Source organism: Cotesia glomerata, linkage group LG3 (genome assembly GCF_020080835.1).
Source record: "Cotesia glomerata isolate CgM1 linkage group LG3, MPM_Cglom_v2.3, whole genome shotgun sequence".
Taxonomy (NCBI): Eukaryota; Metazoa; Arthropoda; class Insecta; order Hymenoptera; family Braconidae; genus Cotesia; species Cotesia glomerata.
The window spans coordinates 99,163-124,174 of record NC_058160.1 but is presented as its reverse complement, the minus strand read 5'-3'; the positions used below and the strand labels follow the sequence as shown (position 1 = coordinate 124,174).

The 25,012-nt window shown below is 32.9% G+C and overlaps 1 protein-coding gene across 5 annotated transcripts; it reads right to left on the bottom strand.

The window, feature by feature from the left end:
- Positions 1-1,640: 1,640 nt before the first annotated feature.
- On the bottom strand, positions 1,641-24,405 carry LOC123261178 (FERM, ARHGEF and pleckstrin domain-containing protein 2-like). Of its 5 annotated transcripts, none has more exons than XM_044722693.1 (15): positions 24,116-24,405; positions 22,799-23,101; positions 21,678-21,782; positions 21,221-21,443; positions 20,963-21,086; positions 20,812-20,899; positions 20,408-20,724; positions 20,238-20,312; positions 17,898-18,040; positions 16,886-17,173; positions 3,485-3,702; positions 3,321-3,410; positions 2,315-3,224; positions 1,837-2,248; positions 1,641-1,747 (listed from the first exon to the last, which is right to left on the bottom strand). In XM_044722693.1, exons 2-15 carry the CDS (start codon positions 22,979-22,981, stop codon positions 1,672-1,674), a joined length of 3,252 nt encoding a protein of 1,083 aa, XP_044578628.1. In that variant the 5' UTR covers positions 22,982-23,101; positions 24,116-24,405; the 3' UTR covers positions 1,641-1,671. The 5 variants fall into 5 exon arrangements, with proteins under 5 accessions (XP_044578628.1, XP_044578630.1, XP_044578629.1 ...); XM_044722695.1 differs by having other exon boundaries at positions 1,837-2,245; positions 24,116-24,327; XM_044722694.1 differs by lacking the exon at positions 24,116-24,405 and adding an exon at positions 23,218-23,237.
- Positions 24,406-25,012: the final 607 nt, after the last annotated feature.

Genomic DNA, 25,012 nt, shown 5'->3' with positions numbered 1-25,012 from the left:
TAAAAAATTGAATATTCAACTCGTTCACTCATTTTCAGACGTAATATCCAGTAAACTTCTTCTTCTTCTTCTTCTTCTGTTTCTTCTTTTCAGTAAAACACTTATTGAAAAACCTCAAGGTCGAAAGACTCTACGAATAAAAATACTTCCTCACGATATAATTTATTCTCTTTTTAAAATTAAATTATCCGTTTTTTATTAGAGTAAATGTTATTATATTATTTATAGCTTTTTATTTTTCTTTTTTTTTATCTGACTCATAACAATTGGGTTTTGTATTATTTATTTATTTATTAGTTAAGGTTTGACGTCGGGAATTCCTGTCATTCAAAACCGGTTTTTTTTTTTTGATGAAAATTTAATATATTTAGCATTTCTTCATTATTAAATTATCAATTAATTTATCCTAAAAATTATAACAAATTATTTATAGAATCATTAGCCTAGTTAATTGAATATTTTTACTGTATAATGATTAGCAATAATCCCGGTAATTAAATACGTAAACAAATGTGCATACATAAATAAAGATTGGAGTGATAACAAAAATGTTAAAAATGTTTGCCTCAATCCCGTTTAGTGGATTCAGACGTCTCTATTTCCCACACACACTCTGATAAATGACAGTCACGATAAATTAAACTAAACGCTTAGCTTTTCAACGTCATTGTAGTCTTCACTGCCCATCAATCAGCTTCAAACACTACTACACACTACAAACATACTCATCATAATTATAATTATTTTAATTAATCACATAACTTAAAATCTAGGCTTAAAAAACAAATAAATAAATAAATGCAGTAGATTATTTTATAAATAATTTTTATTTTTATTTGTAGTTTTATCAATTATTTATTTAGTAACGGATTTAACTATCAATTCTTCATGCGACTATCAATTTTTAGATCAATTCCAATTTAAAAACAATTCCTTAAGTATAAATGTATAAAAGAGTTTTTTTTTTCTTTTTTTCTATCAGCTGCCTTTGTCTATTTATGATTATTGATTACATTTAAATATTTTTATATTTTATCACGGAATAATTTCTAATGGCTTTTAGTAATGATTGGTCAAAATTTTCAATTAATATTAATTAATAGTATTAATAATTAAATACAATAGCTCATTTGAAGAAAAATATAATTAATTAATCAACTGACTGATTAATAAAAAAACATGGACGAATTTAATTAATTTTTAATAAAAATAAAATAACTAAAATCGCTATAAAAATTTACCTAGCAACATTTCTCTTATTTTTAACATATGATTAATAATATTGTTATAAATTTCAACAAAATTACTGTCTAATTATAAAGACATAACTCTAGAGTAAATAAAATTGTAATTATAATTTATAATTAAAAAAAAAATATTTAACCTCGTAGCATCGCTCGATATTTATCCAGCGCTCATACGATACTATTATTTACAATCAATAATTGTAAAATTTTTTTTTATAAAAAAAATTTTAACAAGTTAACAATTCAAATTATTTTTTAAAGGCCGCTTTTTTGATTCATTTTTTCAAAATATTATAATAATAATAATAAATTTTTTAAAAATTCATTGTAAAAAGTTGTTAATTAGATAGTAAAAGTATAAAAATTAATAAATACATTACTGCGTATTTTTCGATTAAATTAAATAAAGTTAAATATTTATTTTTTAATAATTCTCTTTATCGGCAAAATTAACAGGAATGTGACTTTGTTGAGTTGCGCTTCTAATTACTTCCATCCATCTGGAAAAAAAAAAAAAAAAAAATTCAATTTATAAGAATTTTTAAAAACAGAAAATAAAAAAGATGATAGAAAAAAAAAAATCAACTACCTTCCAAATGTAAAGTCACTTTCAGCACGGAAGAAGTAAACATGATTTTTAAACTGCAATTTAAATACATAATCTTTATTAATGCCATCTTTCTCCGACGGTGTCGAGACAGTGTAACCCAGCAGTGGCAAACTAGCCAGTGGAAAGTCATCTTGGTGGGACTTGTAGAAAAACAAGCAGAAATTTGTAAAGACAACCCAGAGTTTTTGCCATCCGTTGCTGTTTTTGAATTTTCGGAGCAAAAATCCGCTGAGTTGATTTTGAAAGGCGCGTAACTGGTCGCTGTAACTGATACTGGTGTTACGATGCCAGCATACATGGACGGTTGTGTTACTACGCTGAGAAGCTTTGGCTCCTCCACAGCTTGAACGGTCTAATTCAAATCCTACTTCATCGGTAGACCCTAGCGCTGCTAAAAAAAATTAAATTCCATATATTTATTTAAAATAAAAATTCAATTTAACCACGTCGAACTTACTTGATGACTTAAGACTCAGATAAGGAGTCTTTCCATCAACAGTATCAGCCTGAGCAATCGCCATATTAATATCCTCAATCCACCGCTCTTTATCTTCCTCATTATTAGCAGCAGCAGTAAGCGACTGATTGCCTTGCTCAATAACAAAAACATGATCTGAGCCAGTTTTATTGTCCTCCCCCCCGTCTTTTAGGATCATCCCCTTGAGTGGCATTTGCCCCTGAAGACGGAAGCACTGGATCGGTTGTTGAGTACGGAATGTATAGAGTAAAATATCGGAAAACAAAAAAAACATCCGCTGCTGGTATCCCTTGAGGCTGTACTTTTGTAAGCAACCTTGACGGATAAACCGACGGCCTTCCTGGACTAAATTATCAAAACCATTGATGTCTCTCTGCAGCTCGCACAACTGGACGAGATTTTGCGCCTGGTTCAGGACTGTCAGACCTTCTAAAAGAGTTTCTCCGAGACGATCTCTCGCAGCTAGACAGTCCTCAAAGTCGGTGTGGTCCTTTGGGTAGTGGTCCAACAGACGGTCAATAATACTGTTGTAGTGCAGCAGCCGCTGAAGAGGCTTCAATAAGAAAGAACTAAGAGGTAAATAACAGTATTTCTGGCTCTCGAATTCCCGACAGAGTTGGTCAAACCGACGCGATGTTCGTATTGAGTACTCCATTTTTTCTAACACTGGCATCAAACCCTCCAAGTATTGATCGTACAGCGGAAGAACGTTCAGCAGAGTGTTGTAGAGAAAATCCCCGATATTGTGCCGAGCGTTGCTCTCCCAACGGGCGAGACGTACTTCCATTTCTTGGAGACACGGCCCGTGGGCATCTGCTAGCAGTTCTATCAATCCCACTAAAGGCTCGCCCTCCAAGTCAGACTCCCTTGATACTTCTTCTCGGAACCACTGAAACAATAGCAATTTAATTCATTAACTTGTTCTGTTTAATTAGTCGAGTAGATTTAATTTAGTTTGAGTAATGAGTGATATGATATTACTTACCACATTTATTACGTCCAAGTCTTTTTTGAAGGTTCTTTCGGTCATGAGAAGTTCTTTGGCAATAAAATAAGCTTTGTCTGTAGGCCATTTCTGTAATTTGGTAATTAACAATTAAAAGCAAGGATTTTTTTTTTTAATAATAAAAAATAAATAATAATATGTACCTTAGTTTTTTTAACATCAGAATCATCAAGTTCAGCAATCTTAACTGACCTCTCAAGACTTAAATTAGCTGAATTTATCACATTAACATTAGTGACACTAATATCAGTAAGGCCATTAGTCTTCTCAGATTTCCCGTTCAAGAAAAACGAATTATTGTTCTCCGCCTTGGGCGTTTCTTGATCATCGTAATCTTCATTGTCTTTAGCATCAACACCATCTGCAAAAGAAAAACTATTAGAAAATCTAAAAACAAATTTTATTAATAACAAATAACGTGAGATAAGGACAAACTGGGATCATGCGACATTGCAGCGTATTTTAAATAATTAAATTATAACTTAACAATACAATACAATATTTTTAAAAATTTTTTTTGTTTTGATTTAATTTTAAATTTAAATAAAATAACGTGCCCGCATGCATTTTTAATTGTGCATAACTTAAAGCTAATAAAGATTAAGTCTTAAGGGTGGGTGCATCGCTTGCTCCCTAACACAGAAATAATAAATATGTGAGTTAATTATTTTCAAATTAAATCAATGTAAATAAAGATAATTTTGCTAAATAATAATAAAATGCAGCGGATAAATTGTTTTTTTTTTTTTTTTTTTTTATATTGTTTTTGTTTTGGTGCTCAATAACATTTAAAAAACATGTAAATATATTTTAATAAAAATATATTAAATTTTTTTCTTCCTTAACTTGGGGATTACTCACACTTGGTATTGTCATCCAGTCGACCAACAATTCCACGAGTGCGATTTAATATTTAAGAAAGATAACAAAATAAAAATAATAAAAAGGTAAAAAATAATAAAACTCAATTAATTTTTTACAAAAATAAAAAAATAAAAAAATAAAAAATTATTGACAACTGTGATAAAAATTTAATAAAAAAAGAAACCAAAGAAGAAATAACTGCCTGTAAATGACTTTGTATATAATTTATTAATGTTATTATTATGTATCAATAATCAATGTACAATAAATTTCCTACGATTTCATTAAATTATTTTTAAATTTCTTTCCATCACGTTCTTCCTCAATTTAAAATTCTTTTTTATTACTGTTTATTAAATAATGTCTTTAGTTTATTATTTTTTTTATTTGCCTTTAATTTAAATTTAATTATTAAACACTCAAGGAAGAGCTCAATTTGATTTATCGAATAACGTTATTAATTTTAACAAGCATCGGTAATTGTTATAAAATCGACGCGCCTTTCATTTTTTTATGTACTTTATTTTATTTTATTTACTTATATAATCTGCCAAAAGACAAACGGGTATAAGTTACGATTTTTAATAAGTAAGATCCTCATAATTTATATTTAATTGTATTAGTTTTATTAAAAATTTACTTTTTAATTACTCTTATTGATTTAATAATGGATCTTTTAAAGCTCATGAAAAAAAAATTCTTGACTGACAGTCTCAATAAACAATAATGGTATTTAATAATAATAATCATATTTATTAATTATCAACAAATTATAAACTAACCAAAAACCCGACAATTATATCATTTATAAATTATTTTTTGTAATCGACACCGCATGGTCGAGAATTTTTTTTTTTTTATTTTGTATAATTACTTTTCTTCTTTATTAATAAACAACAATGACGTGATTAGTAAATGTCAACGTGCAACATTAATAATTCGGAAATTCATCTAAGTACAAGAAAAAAAAATTTAACCTCAATAATTTGATGATTTCTTCAGTAGTAAATCTTATTGAAGATAACTTTGAAATTTTTTTTTTTTTTTTTTTTTTTTTTTTTTTTTTTTTTCCAGCTATTTCAGCGTCAATTCTTTTAAAGTAATATCAAAAATTTCATATATAATAATACGATACAATAAATCTTTCTCTCTCGCTCTTTTTCTCTTTCTCTCTGTTACAGGTGTCCAATTAATTAATTAATCAATAAACGAATTAATTAATTAATCAACCAATCAATAATAGTAACTAACATGCACAATAGTGACGAGATTTGAAAAAAGTTTATAAAAGGAGTGTATCAGTACAAGGGCAAAAAAATATTTACGTTCTGAAAAAGGGAATTTTTTTTTTTTTTTAATTATTAATAATTAATAATCAATAATAATTGTAAATAAATAATGTTTATATTAACATCCCATTGTTGCTGTCGACAGGTGGTGATTATTTTAAATGTAAATAATATTAATTAGTAATAATTAAAAAAGGCACCTGAAATATGATTAAAAAATTATTTTGTGCTTTACAGATAATTAATTATCAAGTCTTATTAATTATTTAGAAAAAAAAAAAAAAAAATAATCTGTACATACGGAAGAGAGGGCGCTACTCAAATAGTTCATAGGTGGGGTAATTAACAAATCAACCAAATTTTGAATCAATTAATTAATGTGTAGTGTAGTTAATGATTAACAGTTAGTAATTATTGATAATTTACAGATGCGGGAATGCTAAGTACCACACAACACAGGACAGAGAAAGAGAGTCTTAGTGTTTATGTCTTCTTATAATAATTTTGTTAATCAACGATTATGTAAAGTTAAGTGCTTTATAGTTTATTTAATCTTATTAATTATGCTATCATTTTATGTAATTGTATAAGTATGTATAGTTAATGTATATATGTATAGTTGAATAACTACAACAAGCAATGAAAAATAGTTGTCTAGAAAATCTGAAATTTTATTGGCACTTGAGGACATTTAATGCCCGTAACATTGAGGGAATAAACCTTTAAGATTTATTTACAATGTTGTATTAAAATTAGGATTATTTATAATTTTAGTGATTGTGATGGTTAATGATTTGTTACTTCTAAGGTGATCTAGTTAACTAGAGATCAAATAAATAAAATGTGATGGAATGTGATTGTGACGGTTGATTATATATATGGTGATGCATCTAAATGGTTCTAAAATATGCAGAATTTTAAAAAAAATTTTCAAGTAAATAAAATGGTTACACATTTTATACATTTTCTTAATGTTGAAATTTTTAATATTAATTTAAAGATTCTCCGTGTGATAGGTGGTACTCAGCTTAACTGTAATTATTTTTAAAAAATAAAAATAATTTTTTTTTTTTTTTTTTTTTTTTTTTTTTTTTTTGCCTTTTTTCACGGTTACACATATCTATGTAATCTATGGTCAAAAATGGTTAATTTAACAATAATAAAAATTGAAAGAATAATTTAAAAATTTTTCAACCATAGACTATTATTATATAGTCAATAGGTAACAATTGATCTCGGCATTAATTTGTTTGTTTGTTCAAGTTGTATTATTACCCCACATATGCGGTTGTTCATTCTGGATAGGCTGGTAAGAACCGATTAGTGAGTGTGCGTGGCGTTGCATGAGCCAATACATTACGCACCGAGTTGACCCGGAATGGCACGTGCCAAGCCGGCGAATTAACGTATCCATTCGTGTAGTTCCATCGGTTGTAATCACCACCTGTCAAAATTTTACGACTACTTTCATAATTATTCTACTAATTATTTCATTTTTTAACTATTCAAATAGATAATCCAATCAATCAAACATTAACAAAATAAAACTACAAATAAATTACTCTGATTTTATTCCAGTCAATTAATTAAATCCTCGGGTTTAATTAATCGATCCTTTTAAAAACGTAATTATTTTTTATTTCTTAATCGCCTAAAAATTGTTCCCTAATTAAATTATTTCCCTACATTATAATAACAATAAATAGTCAATTTTATTCCTCATAATTCATAATTAATTAATTAATTAAAGTTATTATTTGAACTACGTGTCATTGGGCGAGGCTTGTGCTTAATATTTAACGATATTTTTTTATTTTTTATTATTCAATTATTCAGTCATTTTCTATTAATCGGGGATTAATGACATGAAAATTAAATATATTTCATGAATATAAAAGTAAAAAAAAATGATAAAAAAAATTTTTAATCAATAATTAATTATGTGCAATGATTGTGCATGATGGGTATGATTTACTAATTGTAAGATGCATATTATTTTACAGGTAATACCGAGTCTACGTGATTAGTTTAATTGTACAATCGGTTCTCCTAGTCATGCCAAAAAAAAATTCTTTGACATTTATTTCATTAACTTTGCTTAATTTTTTTTTTTTGTTTTTGCTTTATCAAATAATTAGAAAAAAAAAAAAAAAAAAATTCTCGTCAACTTAACAGTCGTACCAAACATTCAAACTTTCTAAAACTCCACATAATTGGCCGTACAATTTTCCAATTATTATAGTTTTTGGTATAACCAATAAAATTCCCTGGCAAGTCTTCGATTCGGCACTCAACTTGCTTTCGTTCCTATCAATAATTAAAGTTACTAATTTTAAATAATAATTAATTAGAATTAGTAGCAGTATTTAATTTTAATTAATAAAATAAATTAAATATGGCACATGTATCACAAATAATAACAATATAAATATAATACATTAATCCCAAAGAGGATTTTGGTAATTAAAATAATTAAAATCGACGTGACGTTTAATCTAATATTGAGCAACTTTTTGTCATAATTATTAATTATTGAACGTAAATCACTCCCGAAATCATATATAATATATAATAATATATATCATATCTGTGTATATGAGATTTTTTAAATTACCCGTTTGCTATAGTAGATTAAGGGAGGAAAGTGTATTGTTAATAATTGATGACTGACGCTAATCGCGATGATTGTCATCTTTTTATTTTTAAATAACTTAATTGTTAGCTATTGTTTCATCAATTAATTAATCAATGACTTTATAATTATAATAATAATAATAATAATAATAATATTATTATTATTATTTATTGTATTGATTTACTCATTCCTATTGTAAATTCCTTTAATAACGACTTAATGCTAGAAGAATATTTTATTGTGACCTAACTACAAGCCTAATAGTAGTTCTATCACTACAGTTATAACCCCATCAAACATCCTCCCATCTTTTGATCGTAATAGAGTTCCAATATCATAACTGATTAATCAGATTATTAATTTTTTCGTTTTAATCACCGAATAAGTATAAATAAAATAAAAAAAATTCAATTCTCCGATTAATCAATAAAATTTTAGCAAAATTATTGTTAATGTTCTACGCTCAATAACGCTTACGATCATTTCTTCCCTTTAGACAGACCGCCAAAAGAAAAAAAATAATCCGTCAAGTCAATCAATCATTTTGATCTCTATTAATAATAAAATTCAATTCCTGTATTCAATTGCCATCACGAGCTCCCAAATTTGTCATTGCTTAATAACATCCATTTAAAACGATTATATCGTTTGTCTATTGACGTGTCTCGTTGTTATCAGTCTCAAAACTCCTCTCAAACTAAAAAATAAACTACCATATCTATTTCCATTTTATTCTTGGAGATTTTCTTCGTCTTCTTCGGGATCAAGATCTTCCCTCTCTTCGAGCAGTAACGGGGGAGGAAGATTCGCCACATCAAAACTGGAATCCGTGCTAGAAATAACATGTCCGTCCTTAATCTCCAAATCCACCGAAACTCGATGTCTCCTCTTAGCATTGAGTTGTCTTTTGCGCCTGAATGCCCTTTGGCCTCGATCTGGAGTGTGAGCAGGGCTGTCCATGCTCGAGGAAGTGTCTCCCTCGCTCTGCGGACTTCGACATGCCCCGTAAGCCATAGTCTTAGTTCTAATTTGCGTGCGAATTGGCATCGGGGGACTAGAAGTCGTTGATTCACCACTTAAACTAGTCGTCGAGTAATAGGGAGTCGACTTTGCTCGAATAGGAACAACTACTGGACGTTGGGTGGACCTGGTTCCACGTCTGCTGTCCAGTGGAACTGGGTCTGAGTACCCCCGATTGAATTTGTGAGCAGCTTCCTTGAGCGCTCTTGACTGATCTCCACCAAGATTCATTTCAAGTCTCGGTTCCTCGAAACTCCACTCGTCGTCTCCAGACCTTGACCTGGAAGCCATGCCCGAGTACCTGTCATGAGTGTCTTCGGACATGCTGTCAGCAGGACTGATCTTCATCCTGTTGGCTCCAGTCATACGAACTGGAACATTATCATACAAATGTTGATCTTCTTCCTCCTCTTCTTCTTCTTCTTCTTCTTCTAAAATAGGCACAGGAATACTCGGCAACGCTCCAAACTCGAGATCCTCATCAACAACCTCTTCATCATCATCATCATCATCATCATAATCCCGATTAAAGACAATCTGAGGTGGTGATATGTCGGTATAAGCGTTGGTCGATTGATCATCATCATAGCGCTTGCGATGCTCATCAAATTGACTCTCAACAAATTTTCGCGCTTCATTAAATTCATCATTCCTTTCATCATCATCATCATCATCATCTCTACCTTCTTTATTATCATCATCTGTATACCTTGTTTCATCATCCTCGAGACCTACACTAGTCAAGTCTTCGCGGGACATAGATAAATTGACATTTTGACATTTAGAATTTGGACGCATACTGGTGACACTTTTCTCTGAAGTAGTAGTGTCGCTTTGGCTTTTTTCAGCAGCTATACCAGAGTAGTACTGCTGACCGGGAATCACGGTAGTGCTCCCAGACCAATCGGAAATAGAGGCCCCAAGTTCCGCGAGTGAGTTATCGTCAGACTTGGTGCCGGAATATTGACAGAATTGACGAACTGTATTGTTAGAGCTGGACCATTCGGACATTGAAAGTCCCATTGAAGTGTCTTCGCTGTGGGAAGACCCAGTTATATAAGAATTGCTGCGTGGTTTGACCGCTATTTTAACAGTACCATCGACGATAGTCGCCGAAGTCGAACTTTGATTGTCTTCAAGTAATCCAGAGTGCAAGTCATCATGAAGAGTTCGATTTTCATCGCTCGAATCACTGTCTTCTGCCCGCGGAGTCTCAGTACTGTCAGTAACAGTAACTTTTACAGCTTCCTCAGGCTTTATTTCCATGTAGAAAGTCTCCACGTGACTGACTACTGGAGTCTCGAAAACGGGAGAGCTTGGCGGTGATGGCCAGTCTTCAGAAGTCTGCAACTGCAGTCTAGACCTCCTGGTTTTTGGGGACTTTGTATCGTCTTCTGGGTTATTGCCCGGCATGTCTATCGGGATATCAGGAAGCTCTGAAGATGTTCTCCGATCGTCGGAAACCGAGGGTAAAGCAGTTCCAGAAGGTGGGTCGGACGACAAAGAGGGTTGATGATCACTGGACATCAAGGATTCATCATCCAAGCTTGGGGATCTCGAGGAAGGCTTGAATGAATCCTCAAAATCGCTCTTGTCCTGTTCGGAAGTTGTTGAACGCTCGGAAATACGTGAAAGTGTGCGTGAGAGAGCAAAAGCTCCATAATTGGCGAGTATTTCCGGGCCTATTGTGTACGCAAGAGCTCCAGGATAGTCTGCGAGGTCTTCTCTGTAACTGTCTTCACCCGAAGCGCCATCTGGATGCAGGTGATGTTGGTCAATATCCGGAGGCATCCATCCAGCGTCTTCTAAACTAGAACTCCCAGAACTCTCCAAAGGAAATGGTTTCCAAGTAGAACTCATTTCCATCCTTGGACCTGGTTGGGACCCACTACTGCTTTCATCTTCCAGTGAAAGTTCCCGTCGACTTTCTTTAATAATTGCAATCTCTCGATGGTCTACTATCGGCTGCAACACTCCAATTCCCAGTGGCCGTGCTATTGAACAAGAACTAGAGTCAGGATCTTCCCGATCTGGAGTATAAGTTATTGTTTCTTCACTTCGAGATCTTTCGGTGCTGAGTCTTGATTTTTTATCATCCAAATCGGGATTGTTAATCTCCGAGGTATCCATTCTCGGTGGTTCATCTTCAGGAAGTTCCTCAGCTTCTTCCACAGCGTCGTCTTCTCGGCGCATCTCCAAATATTCAGGAGTCAGTTCGACCTCAACCAGCGTTTTCTCATCCATTTTATCAGCATAATCCGGTGAAGAAACATCACTATCCGGGCCCTGCATTTGAATTTGTGCGTCTAGGGCATCGAGAGTATCTTCACTGGTGTCTCCAGCGGAATCCAGCCGCTGTTTTTCTTGCTGTTGAGCCTGAAACACTGCCTGATTAAATAAATCATCATTTTGTTCTTCTCCTTCCCCTTCCCCTTCCCCTTCACTTGCCGACGGATCTTCGTCAGCGTCTGAACATTCTTCAATGGAAATTTGTATCGGTGATTTAACCATATTTGGAGGATCATCACCGTCAAAGTAGTCAATTGGCGTTTCTATTGGCCCTTCGACGATACTTACAGTGACGTTGGGTACGTCATCCCGGTCAATAGAGCCACGTGGAGTTGCCTCGTCAGTGGTAATCGAGACCGAGGAGCCAATTGTCTTAGTCTTGCGATCGATACTCTGGCCCTTCTTTTCACCCTCAGAACTGTCAGTACCACTTGAACTCTCGGGTTTATTTTTCTCCTCGGTCTTTTTCACATCACTCACACTTTTTATCTGATTATCTTGAATAATGTCTGGCTCTGCTGACGATTCAACAGAGCTTTGATCGATGAACCTAGTTGCCGGTTTTATTTTCGTTATCTCTTCATTCACTGGCTCTTGTGTATCTTGTCTCTGAATAACTTGTTCATTTTCCTGCTCATACGGAATCAAGTCTGGACAAGTAGTTATATCCTGAAATTCATTGAGAGGCGACTCGAGGTACTGAGTTGAGGGTTCGGTCATCGATTGCGAGTCAGTGCAAATTTCGGGAAGTGTTGTGTGGTCAGTGCTGTCTGAGCGATGATTTGGAGAAACTTCTGCCACCGGTTCAACAATCGGCTTGGTAATTTCTTTCTTCAATTCGGTATCTAAAACTTTATTACTTTCTTCTGGAGTACCTATTGTGTCATCTTTTAAGGGGGATAGAGTGTTTGGACGGCGCTGAACAGCCGGTGATTGAATGGAATCCATTCTTCTTAAGACGGGAGCAGCACTCTCTGAAACTCCTAATTTATCTTGAGTATCATTTAATTTAATCTTTTGTTTATCATCTTCTTTTCTAACCACTTGTTTTTCTATTTTATCTTGTGCTTCCTCAGCAACGGTTTCTTCCTCCTCGTCCTTAAGAACTGGAAGTTCTTTGGCGTCAGGACTGCGAGCTGGAGATCTGGAGGGTGATCTACGATTAGGAGATACTTTTCCATCAACAGATTTACCTTTATTGAGTTTTTTAGGAGAAACTCTATCAACAGAATCTCTTTCCGCGTTACTGAGACTTTTGGAAATCCCCAAAGATTTTGGTCGCGGCTTATCACCCTTAAAAACGGCAATTCCTTTGATCAATTCGTCGTCAACGGAAGCAGACTTGGCCCGTGGTTTTTTCGGTTCTTCGTCTTTTGACAGTGAACGATCCATCAACCTAGTAACCGATTTAGATCTTCCCTTTTGGACAATACTGATCTCTGGTTCTACATCAACGTCTACATCCGTCGAATCGATAATGATAATTTCTTGCGGCATGTCTAATTTAAGTTTGGACTTGTCTATTTTGGAAGTTGCAGGCGAAACCCGAGACTCTTTAGAGCTAGTTTTCTTGAGCGGTGGCTTGTCAGCTTCCAACGACTTTGACTGTTTTTTGAAATCTTTTTTCGGCTCTGATTTGGCTTTCTTTATCTTTTTCGGCGACACATCTTGTACGAAATGTTTATTCTCAACTTCTGGCGACAAAAGAGTGTCTATTGGAGCCTTTTCTTCAGCCAGCGACAGTGACTTTGATCTCAACGGTTCAGCATGAGGTCTTAACATAAACGGATTAAAGTCAGGCACTTTTAATGAATCCAATTCAAAGGCCGGCTTAACTGGAACATCATCAAGCGGTAAATCTGCCACCGGATCTACAAAATCATCAAATCCAGTGTCTATTATCTTTGGACGTGATACTTTTGTTGGTGAATTTTTGTTTATTTCCGAGAAACGCGACTCAATTTGATCCAATATTCTCTTAGTCTTTTCAGGAATACTAGGCTTCTCTAAAGTCTTTGGCTTTTCTGGTTTCTTAGACGGAGAAGTTGCTGCTGAAGCTTTTGGCGATACGTATTTCTTTGTCGGCGAAGCTGGAGGCTGAGGCTCAACATCAACAGTTATAATTTCTTTAACTGGTGGTGGTTTTTTAGTCGGTGACTTGACAGGAGACCTAGCCGGTGATTTTTCTTTAGTAGGTGACCTACTAGGCGACTTGTCTTTCGTTGGAGATCTTTCTAACGTAGCTGATCTGATAATTCCACATTTGGTAGGAATTTCAGGGAGCGGAATTTTCTCAATACTGTCCTGTTTCTCCAGCGAATCATCTGGTACTTTCAAACGTTCCTTTTGAATTTCTTTTTTTTCCAAAACTTGCTTCATCTCCATGCAAACAATATTCGCAAAACTTTGACCTTTAGAAGGGGACCGTTCAGAACCCGAATCAGCTGGTGATTTTTTGCTTTTCTTGTCAATTAACGAGATAATCGTAACAGTTGGATCAGTTGGCGACAATTTACTAGTCTTTTTATCGAGACTCACCATTTTAACTTTCTCCAGTGACTTGGAAGGCGATTTCAGAATACCCGTAGGAGGTTTTTCTGTGTTTATATGAATTATTTTCGGTTCTGTCGGTGATAACTTTGGACTCAATACTTTCGGTGACTTGGTTTTGTCTGGACTTATAAGAATATTCTTTGGACGATCTGTGATTAGTTTCGAAATGACGGTAGGAGTTGGAGGTAATTTTGTCAAGTCTAACATTGATACATCGGTCACTTGTTTTATTGGGAATTTAACCAAATCGACAGACTTACCTGCTGAATTTTTACTACTGTCGGACTCAGATTTATCCTCAAAAGCTGTTCCGTTGATAATATGTCGCTTGTGAAGAGTATAAAGAATGTCATTACATTTACGAGGTGGTTCAGTAATAAACGCATCCTCATCACCTGAATCTGCAGGAGTTAGATCAATGGATTTCTGATGCATAAGCATATGTCTTTTGCTATTAGACCCAATTCGTGGTCTTCCCGGACAAGGATCACTTTTAGTTCTTTCAGCCGGAATGTGACCCGCCAAAGAAGTATCTTCAAATCCAACAATAACTCCTCCGACAACCTTAGGATCGTACTCAGGAAAAGAGGTTTTTGGCTTAGTATCACGTTCAACTGGTAAGCCGATATCATCTCGAGTTTCCAAAAATACTTTGATCTGTCGCTCACGCTCAAGACGTTCAGCCTCTTTACGAGCACGTTCTAAACTTCTCCAGTCATCACGTTCTCGGGGCAGTTCATCTTTTTTATCTCTGGTATCTTTGCTGTCTCTCCGACGATGTGAATTTTCGCTGCAAGGCTCCAAGCACTCGATACTGCGTCTCCGTTCCCTCGAGTCTAATCTTTCTAAACTGCGTCTTTCTCTTGAATCAACTCTGGTAAAACTACGTTTATCGTTTGAAGTTCTGTTGCCAGAATACTTTTTTCCATTATCGTATCCTTTGTCTAATGAGTCCGCAGGAATAAATCGTTCTAAAACGGTCTTTTCCAGCGAACTCAGACGCTCGATAGTCCTTGGATCAAAGTCAAAAGTAGGCCGTTCGCGTTCGCGTTCACGTTCGCGTTCACGTTCGCGTTCACGTGAATCCAAACGTTCGTAACTTTTACCACGTACATCACGTGAACTGTGTCGATGATCAAAGGGACTTTTATTACCAGAATCAATTCGCTCCCAAGTGTGTCTTTCATACTCGTGAGTTTTACCGGGACTTTTACGCGCCTCTCTTGAATCAATTCTCTCCATACTCTTTCTCATTTCCCTGGAATCTAAACGTTCAACACTTTTAACACGACACGAATCTCGGTGATTTCGTTTACCATTACGCTCTTTATTATTAATACTGGTATCAATAATAAATCTCTCACCGTTATTTCGTTCAATAGAATCCAATCTTTCAATACTGCGTCTAAATTCGCGGCTGTCATCCCTCTCGACACGTACAGAATAAGTTTCTCTAAAGTCCAATTTCTCCATACTGCGCCTTTCTCTAGAATCTACACGTCCCATCGAAGATCTCCTATCACGATTATTATCCCACCTTCGGTCCATTCTCTTACGTTCTTCTCTCTCAATATTTTTCCTCTCCTTGGCCATCAATTTCTCAATACTCCTGGTATCCTGTTTTCTGTTATGATTATTATTACTATTTCTCCCAAGACTTCCAGTTTCGATGTACGGCCGATGAACATAATCCTCCAAACTGACAATACTTCTAGCTCGTGTTGTCCTTTCACGACACTGATCTAAAATAGTTTTATTAGGATCAACTGGACTCAAATCATCATCAATTCTAGACTTGGGTCTCATTATTCCCTCGTCTCGCAGGACTTCTGAGTCAACATGGGTCATTTTATACTTAGGTTTCAAACTCTTGAGCTCATTCAACACTGTCAACTTTTGTTTCTGCACTTGTAAGACAACAGGATCTTTTCTTACCGTATCCTGATGCGGTAAAGGTGGTTTACTTTCACTATAACTGTTCTTAACTTCAAACTTACGCTCTATCTGAGTCGATGTGCGTTGTATTTTCGATTCTGTAATTAAATTATTATTAGTAATAGTAGTCGTCGTAGTCGTCGTATTCGTCGTAGTCATCGTAGTCGTCGTAGTCGTCGTAGTCGTCGTAGTCGTCAATGGTAAATTATTGATATTAATATTATTATTATTATTATTATTATTATTATTATTGTTATTGTTAGTGTTAGTACTAGAATTATTATCTAATTTATTAACAATTGAGTGCCGATCCGTAGACTTAGACTTTAAATTAACATTTTTAATATCCGCGAGTACAGATTTAAATAATTGTTTATCAGTGGATTTAATAGAACGATGCTTGACGAAAGAATCGGTTTCAGAGTCCATTTGGAACATCTCGTGGTCGATTCCTTCGTCACTTTGATCAGACAGTGCCTCCTGCTCATCATCGTCATGTGGACTTGAATAAGACTCTGGGTACTCAAACTCGTGCTCACGCTCGAGGAGCTCGTAAGAGTCGTGAGATAAATCATCGTGGGACAAATCAGCTCCAGGACCTGATTCCTCGTGTCCAGATTCGGTGGACACTGAAGAAGTTCCCGGATAGGAGCTACTGTAAACGCGGTCAGGGACTGAGTCATGATCGAGCGATGGGAGCTTGGAGCTCGCTGCACTGTAAGAGCGATTGCTCTCATCGTAACGCGTCACCGGGGCATCCAGCTCACCTTGCGATGCCAGCTGGAAGACGTCTAACCCGCCTTCGAGCTTGTCATTGCGAGGTGGCCGGGCCCGGCCTGAATCTTCAAAAGAAGTCGCGTAAAGCTCACGACAGCTTGCGGAACGCTGCCAAGGATGACGGGGTAGAGGCCGAGGGGGCGGAAATTCGGGGGGACTGCTGTTAGAGGGGCTGATACGACCTGTTGATGATGTTATCCGTTGTTGCTGCTGATGGTGGTGGAGTTGCTGCTGCTGCTGCTGCTGCTGATGAAGATGCAATTGTTGATGAGCAGCCGTAATATGCCGTCCCGGGGCTTGATTGGGAGTAGCTGGAGTATGGACGTCGATAGAGGTGAGCGTCCGACAGGACATAGCTGTGTCGTCGCGACGGTGATGACTCGTCCCGCCCATCGAGACACTCGTCACAGTCGTCGGAGAATCCGGTGTCATCGAACCGCATGACAGAGACAGACGAGGTGTTCCCAGGGCTAGATCAAAATAATATTCTCAATTAGTATTTTATTTTTCTAATTTATACTTGTGTTTAATATTCTAGTTAAATGTTTTGTTAATTTTTATTTATTTATTTATTTATTATGATTTTTTTTTTTTTATGTTAGGGCAATGCTTTTATGACAATCAGAAGCAGGTATGTTGTAGATTTCAAAGACTTTTATCTAAATTTTGTATTAAAATTTTTTACTCAACTAAAAATTAAAAATAGAAGAAACAAAAATAAATTAAAGCAAAATTATTTTACAATCCGTTTAAAAAATATTTTTTTTTTTTGTAGGAAAAAGTCTTGCTTTTATATTTTTATAGCAAATATAGCAACTACTGGTAAATATTTATGAAATTAAAATTACAACATTTTATTTTTATAATAAATTCAATCAGTGCTCATCCAGCCGATTTGTCTCTTATTTTTATCATTAAAATGCAGCTTTGATTGATCAATGTAACAAAAAAAAAAAATAAAAAAAAGCTCATACGGTCTATGTCACCTAAGCACTACTCTACGATAGGACGTTTATTTACAAATTACTTATAAATAAAAAAAAAATATAAATATATATAAAGTAAAAAAAATGAAATGAAGAAAGCAAACTCGAATTAAAAAATAGATTTTGATAAATATTATTATTTCATTGAAGATGAAATGAACTGGTGAATTTTTTTATATCAGTGGTGGTGTTCGGTCGTGGTACATACCAGGGTCGCCAAGGGGCAGGAGGGGGTGGGCAGAGATGCTGGAGCTGCCCATAAGCGAGCTGCTAGGGGTGGCGCCACGATAACCTCCCCCCTCCGAGCCCTGCAATGCCCTACAACCGGTAGTCTGCCGGAATGAATTGGACCTGCGAGCAAGAGAGAGTCAAGTTCAGCATCAGACCTGTGTCACGCTTTTATTTTATACCAGGATGACAACCTTTCTTTCATTGTCTTTATTTCAACATTATTTTCCATGGCCTTTTTATATTTAAATAAAAAAAAAAAAAAGTTACAATAAAAAAAAAAAATATTTTTTGTCCTTAGATATTATAATTATTCTTATCCAGTGTATTTTTTTTTGCTTCATTTTCATAGACCTCAGGCGCTGAGATCTGCATTTTTTTAATTTTTTAAAATAGAATTTTTTGTTAAAAATAATTTATGAATTTTTTATCCTGCTCTAAAGCGTTGAAACTCGTAAGGTTTAGAACCTTTCCTCGTGAATAATTAACTACGGCTTAATGACAAAAATGTGTGTACTCTTTTGTATAAAAATAATGATGTCATTCAGAAAAAAAAAAAATCAATAAAATTATTTTTTTTTTTCCTATATCAAATCATTTTTATACTTTCATTTTTTGGTAATTACTCAAATTCAATTATTCTTGGCCATTGAAAAATTTTTTTCACCTTTTTATCTGCAAATTATTAGGATAAAAAAATTGTTTTATTTATTTATGAGGATATATTTTTTTTTTTAATTGGAATAAAAAATCACAAGTAATAAAAGAAAACGTATTAACAATTTTTTTCAAATAAATTTTCAGATGAACAGATAAGAATAAAAACAAAACTTGAAAGGAAACTTTTTGTGAGAAAAAATAATTAGACCTTTATAATTACCAAAAGAAAGATTAAAAAACAAAGTTATTTCGTTATTCTATTGAATAAATAAATTTATTTAGCATGCTAAATTTAAAAACAGTGTAAAAGCTTTCGCCAGATTGTGCGATTGCCGCGAAAAAAATATCTTATCGGTGATCAAGTGCCGGATGTACTGGAATACATACTATCATTATTTATTTGTTTGCTAAATATTTACAAGGATAAAACAAAAATAGTTAAATTAAATAATTACGGGTGTGACGTACGATAAGGGTGTAACTTTTTATCTAGGTCGTGACTAATTTTTATTAAACTAATAATAATAAAAGACGTTATTTTTTTGTCATCTAAAAATAAACACATGTAGAATTATTGCGATTTTTAACTTAGGGACAGTGAGGACGTTAATCAGGAAATTGACGAAATTAGTTTAAAGTCAGATTAAATAATAAAAAATTAAGTGAACAATAAATAAATAATAAGACTCGAATTTACATAAGTAAAATAATTCAAGTTAAGGGAAACATTTATCATTCAAGTGATTTAATTCGTGCCTGATGGTGAGCCTGACTCCCCGCCACCCATTTTCCGAGCAGGCAACATTCTAATATTTAATTAAGTATTTTTAATAACAATAATAACAATACACTTAATTTTGTGCGTAAGTATTTTAAAATAAAATATAAAAGTATCTAAATTATTGATTGGTTAAAATAATACATTTAAACGCGTAAATTTACAAATAAAATTATTGCAAAAAGTTATTTAATTAAATTTTATTAAAAGTGTTACCCACCGGAAATCAATTTCACTTATTATTGATTGAATAAATGAAATTATATTTTTTTCACGCTGGGTTTTTATTTACCAAAGTTTAATTATCAGAATAAATTTAGTTACATTATTCTATACTCAATACTTTGGGTAGTGTTATGTTTCACCGTGTAGCGGGAATCGAACACAGGACTTTCGATTACTAAGCAAGTATTCTGACGAATAAGCTATTTCGGAATACACTTACTCATCGACTAAATAAATATATATATATATATTTAGAAGTATCAAAGTCGAAAAATAGATCACTAAATTTTTTAATTACTTCAAATAATATAACTGTAATTTTGCAATAATTTTGACCGATTAAAATTTAAATATTTATTAAAAAAAAAAAAAATAATAATAATTTAATAACAATAAAACAAACAGACATGGTGAGACAATTTATCAGGTGTGCAATTTCATGAAAAAAAAAAAATTTATAAACTTTTCAAACCAACAGTTGGGTACCAGGGGACGCAATAATTTACTCATGCACTATCTACGATACTTCGGGTTGTTAAATTATGATTAAATCATTATAATTTAATTAATAATTATAATTTATATTTAAATTATTATTTAATTTTCAAGTTAAAAAGCTAAATAAGCTTTTGATTATTTTATTTTATTGAAACTGACCTTTGAAATGTTTGTCGCTTCACGTAATTATCTCGGACAAATTCAACAATTTGTTTCTGGGTCTTGCCACTATACCTGTAACAGAAATAAATAACACAAATTAATTATATCAATTACAAGTAGTAATTAATAGTAATAATTATTATTACTACTTATAAATTTATAAATACCTAAAGGAAGATCCACGACTCAAAACCCGTGTTTTCTGGCGCAATACACGTTTAACAACAGAACAACGAAAGAAACCGTGATTCTCGACACACTTTTTCCAAAAATTTTTACACTCATTACGACCATCAAAGAAAAACTCAACCGTGTCTTTGTAATAACCGTAACCTTCAGGGTGCAACTTAATTAAAAAACGTTTTCTCTTGAAGCTTATTTTACGGATTTTCGCCCAACTGAATGTGTTAATCTTGGTATAACCTTGGAAGACCACAATGCCCATGTGTGCTACCGCCAAATTCAATGGAACTCCCTCATGATCCTAAGCATAACACATTAACCATAATCAATACATTCCTATTAATGATCAATTACGCAATTATTAGTAATTAAAAATAAAAATTCTTACCTTGGCTTGATGCATTTTCATACCGTAAAGTTCGCAACGTCGAGCTGTTTCTAATAAATTTAAATCTGCTTCCGCTGGCGACTGACCTCTGTAATAAATTTTATTAATTTTATTTATAATAAATATTTTTAAAAATAAATAATAAACTTACGAATGCTTTTTATGATTCTCCATGATTCTTCTTTCAAGTTCATGATCCTGATGCGGCACAAATTTGTATGTCGACAAATAAGTATGATCTGGATAATCTTCTATTACGTAATCACCGCATTCAGCTGAAATAGGAAGAATATAATAATAATAATATTAATAATAAAACAAATGGTTAAACGGTTGATTCAAATTTATCGCACGTAATAATTTATAAAATCTTTTTATACATACAAACAATCAGGCATATTTAGCTTACCTTGTACAATATAACTAGCCATTAATGCAGCAGTATTGTCATTACATTGAAGTAACCCGTGTGCAAGATCTCGTTTTATTTGCAAACAGAATAAATATCTTGTGAATTCTTCCTCCAATTGTCCTGGATCCGGTGTATAAAATTTAACACAAAATCTCAATAATGGATCAACCATTGTTAAACCTACTTGTCGACAAACTGGTTTCTCTAAATCCAACCAATACTGAAATAAAAGACGCAACAAAACAATAAATCAACTATTAAATATTCCATTTAAACTCCATAACTGTCACTAAAAATACTATCGACTGTTTTATAAATATAACAGCTATTGTCATATCAAAAAAACCAGGTAACTTGGTCAAATAATTTTAGAACTACTATTTCGGAGTTGTTTTTAAATATTAAATAAATCCGTAACGTCGAAAAAGATTAATTCTTTAATTATTTTTTTTACCTTAGTTCCATTTGGCTCTTGGTACTCCAACCCGAAGTAGTCAGCCTCCAGTAAATTTAGCTGCTTACATACTTGATCAAACAAAACTCTTCCCAATGCTTTGGCCTGTTAACAACAAATATTAACAATTAAATTGATGAATTTATTTTATTTATAAACTCATATTTTATACTTTTTGTTTAAGATAGGGAAGAAAAATAAATAAATCAATAGGTCACTTTCAGCCTGCATCTTTATATTATACCTTCATTTACTGTTTTATGCATTACGCCCGATAAGTTATGTGCTCTAATAGTCTATCCTTGTGGAAATCATGTTATATATATATATATATATATATGTATTAAGGGATACGCGTACAATACTTCTATATGGAGAATTTATAGTAGATATAAGTGAATCACGGGTTAAATCCATCAAACAATTGGTCCTTTTCATCATTCATTGGGTTTGCCTTACTTCAAGGTTCTTTCAAACATGTTTTTTTTTTTTTAATTAAAACGCTCTAATTACTGACAGTATTAAATAAAAATTAAACTTTTAAGTATTGAAATTGTTTTTTTTTTTTTATACAAAAAAATTACTGAGCTTATCGTTAATTTTATTGAGTTATTATTAGCTAATATAAATTATTCAAATCAAGTTTAATTTTTATCATTTTTCATATAAATTTTTGTATTTATGATAAATATCTTGTTATATAATTTTTTTCCGATAGTTGAATAAGTTATTTTAAGTTTATTTGTCAAATATTGAATATCACACTTGATTTGACTTGTATACAATGATCGACCTCTTTAATTTGAAACTACCAGACATCTGACAATTATTATAACTTTATGAATAAATTACACGTTAAAAAAATTAAATAAAATAGTAAAATTATGAAATATGAGCATCGAAATAAATTTTTTAATACTCTGGAAGCCATACACGAGATTCATTAAACGTTGAACGAGGTATTGAAGAATGACAGAAGAGTGCTTGTAAGTTAGACCCATTGACCTCAATAATCGATTATTTTTAAGCACTTTTGACGTACGTTCAATTGTAATTAATTTAAAATACGTTCTTTTTTTAAATTTAAAAATGGACTATTATCAATAATATTAGAGTAATACCTGAACTTGAAACATTGTAACTTTATCATCAAGCATTTGTACTCTGACGGCAAGCATTTTTCCAGTTTTACGTGGTGTTGCAGGCGGAGTCCGACTTCCACCGTCGACACCAGCCGGAGTCGAGTGGCTGTGTGGCATCTTGGAGCTTCCCATCATGCCAAAGTTGTTATCGATATCAATCATTTCGTTATTTTAAAGATAAAACATCCGAGTTATATTACTCGTCACCTCCCGCGGAATCTTTTGTCCTCGTCAATGAGCATTCATCAGCTCGGCTGTCGTTACCTCGTGTTAGGTCGTCATCTTAAAATAAAAAATAAAATAAATAAATTAAATTTTCTCATAAGGCAGATCTAACAGCAGGATTCACTTTAATAGAGGAGAGTAACACAGTAACAGTAAAATAAACAAATACAAACTCTGAAAACTAAAAATAACTGGTAAAGTCCCATCAGTCGATTTCACCAATGGAACAAAAATCACCCAAAGATAAAAGGCTCATTTTTTTTAGTTTACAGATAAAAAGAACAAAAAGAAATATAGAACATGTCACTCTCTACTATTCACGACTCTGATGTAACCGATAACAGTCAATAAAAAAAAATTCCGAATATTTTCTTTTATTATATTGATAAAAAAAAAAAAAAAAAAAAACTACAAATTAATTAACCATTATACCAAAAGGACCAGACATAAAATTTTTTTATTTACAGAAATAATTTGCATATTCAAAAAAAAAATTTATAATGAAAAAAAATGCATATGGAGCTTTTTAAAATTCCTTTTTTGTTTCAAATATTTTACATTGTAAATATTCAAATTATAAAAAATTGTGAAATTAGGTCACCATGAAATTTTAAATACCAAAATAATTAAAATAATTTCACTAGCTCATTTTGAAACGTCATAATTTAAAAATTACGTTATAAAAATAAATGCATAAATCGAAGGCCACGCACCTTTATAACAATAAATAAATAATAACAATAATGATTAAAAAAAAAAAAAAAAAAAAAAAAAAGAGTACGTTAAAACTTGTTCATGTTCATGGAGATCCGGTGGAGTGTGAGCTAGAGTTTAACACTGAAGGAGCACGCCCCAAAACACCAAGACATTCAGATACCAAAGAGAGACGGACCGAACCAGAAAGAGAGAGAGGAAGAGAGAGAGTTCATTGATCACACTAGTCCTGCTACCCGGCATCACATCCTCAACAAATAATAATTATTATTTTATATCACGTCACTAGCTCCTGATAAGAATAATTATGATTAATAATTACAATAGTAATAAACGCACTGTATTGTGAGGACTTACGTTAACCTCCGGTGAAGCTTCCGCGGAAGCTTATTTTTCAGCTATTATTTGTCAAATACAATGACCAAGCACACGACTGGTGCGTCAGTATGAAACGGTGATGCCCGAACCTGAACCAAACACCCACAGAACCCTGAAGCCTCCCCACTCTCTTTTTGTATCATCACTGATTACACTAGCATCGCGCACCGACGACTACTAACTCCATCTTTGCTGAGTGAGTATCGTTTCTATGTGATGTACATATTATGTATATATATATCAGATATGTGTGATGGTATGAATATAAGAGTTCAGTGGTTATCAACTTTCTTCTTATATATCTTGTAGGTATTATATATTTACTTGGTTTTCTTGGATGTATTGAATTTTGTCTGCTTGTATCTATGAAACTTTAGTGGCTAGTGGTGGCTGGTGGTGTTTACTGGTATTAGTAGGTATCACAACGAGTATTGCTGGTTGATACCAAGTCCAAGTACTTGCATTGATAATCACTCTCCATGACGTGATGACGAATAACCACTTGTTTATTTTTATTTACAGTTATTCGTATAGATAGTCGACTCCGACCAGTATATTATAGTATGTTGGATGTTAGATCTTGAAGTTTGACATCTAACCAATTAACACATTATAAAATAGACAATAGAATATTTATATCAGTTCCGACGTAATATTTAACAAGTTAACAGCACATAAAAATGGTATTACATTAAAATAATTAATTTAAATTAATGCAAATTTATAAAAGTAAGTATTTGATGAATGATAATATGTTAATAATTAATAAGGAAGGTAAATACATATGATATAGAATATGACAGGTAGCAAAGGAATAAGCCAGCTGCTGGATTTTGGATTATTTAATAATTGTTTAAATGATTTTTTAAAATGCAT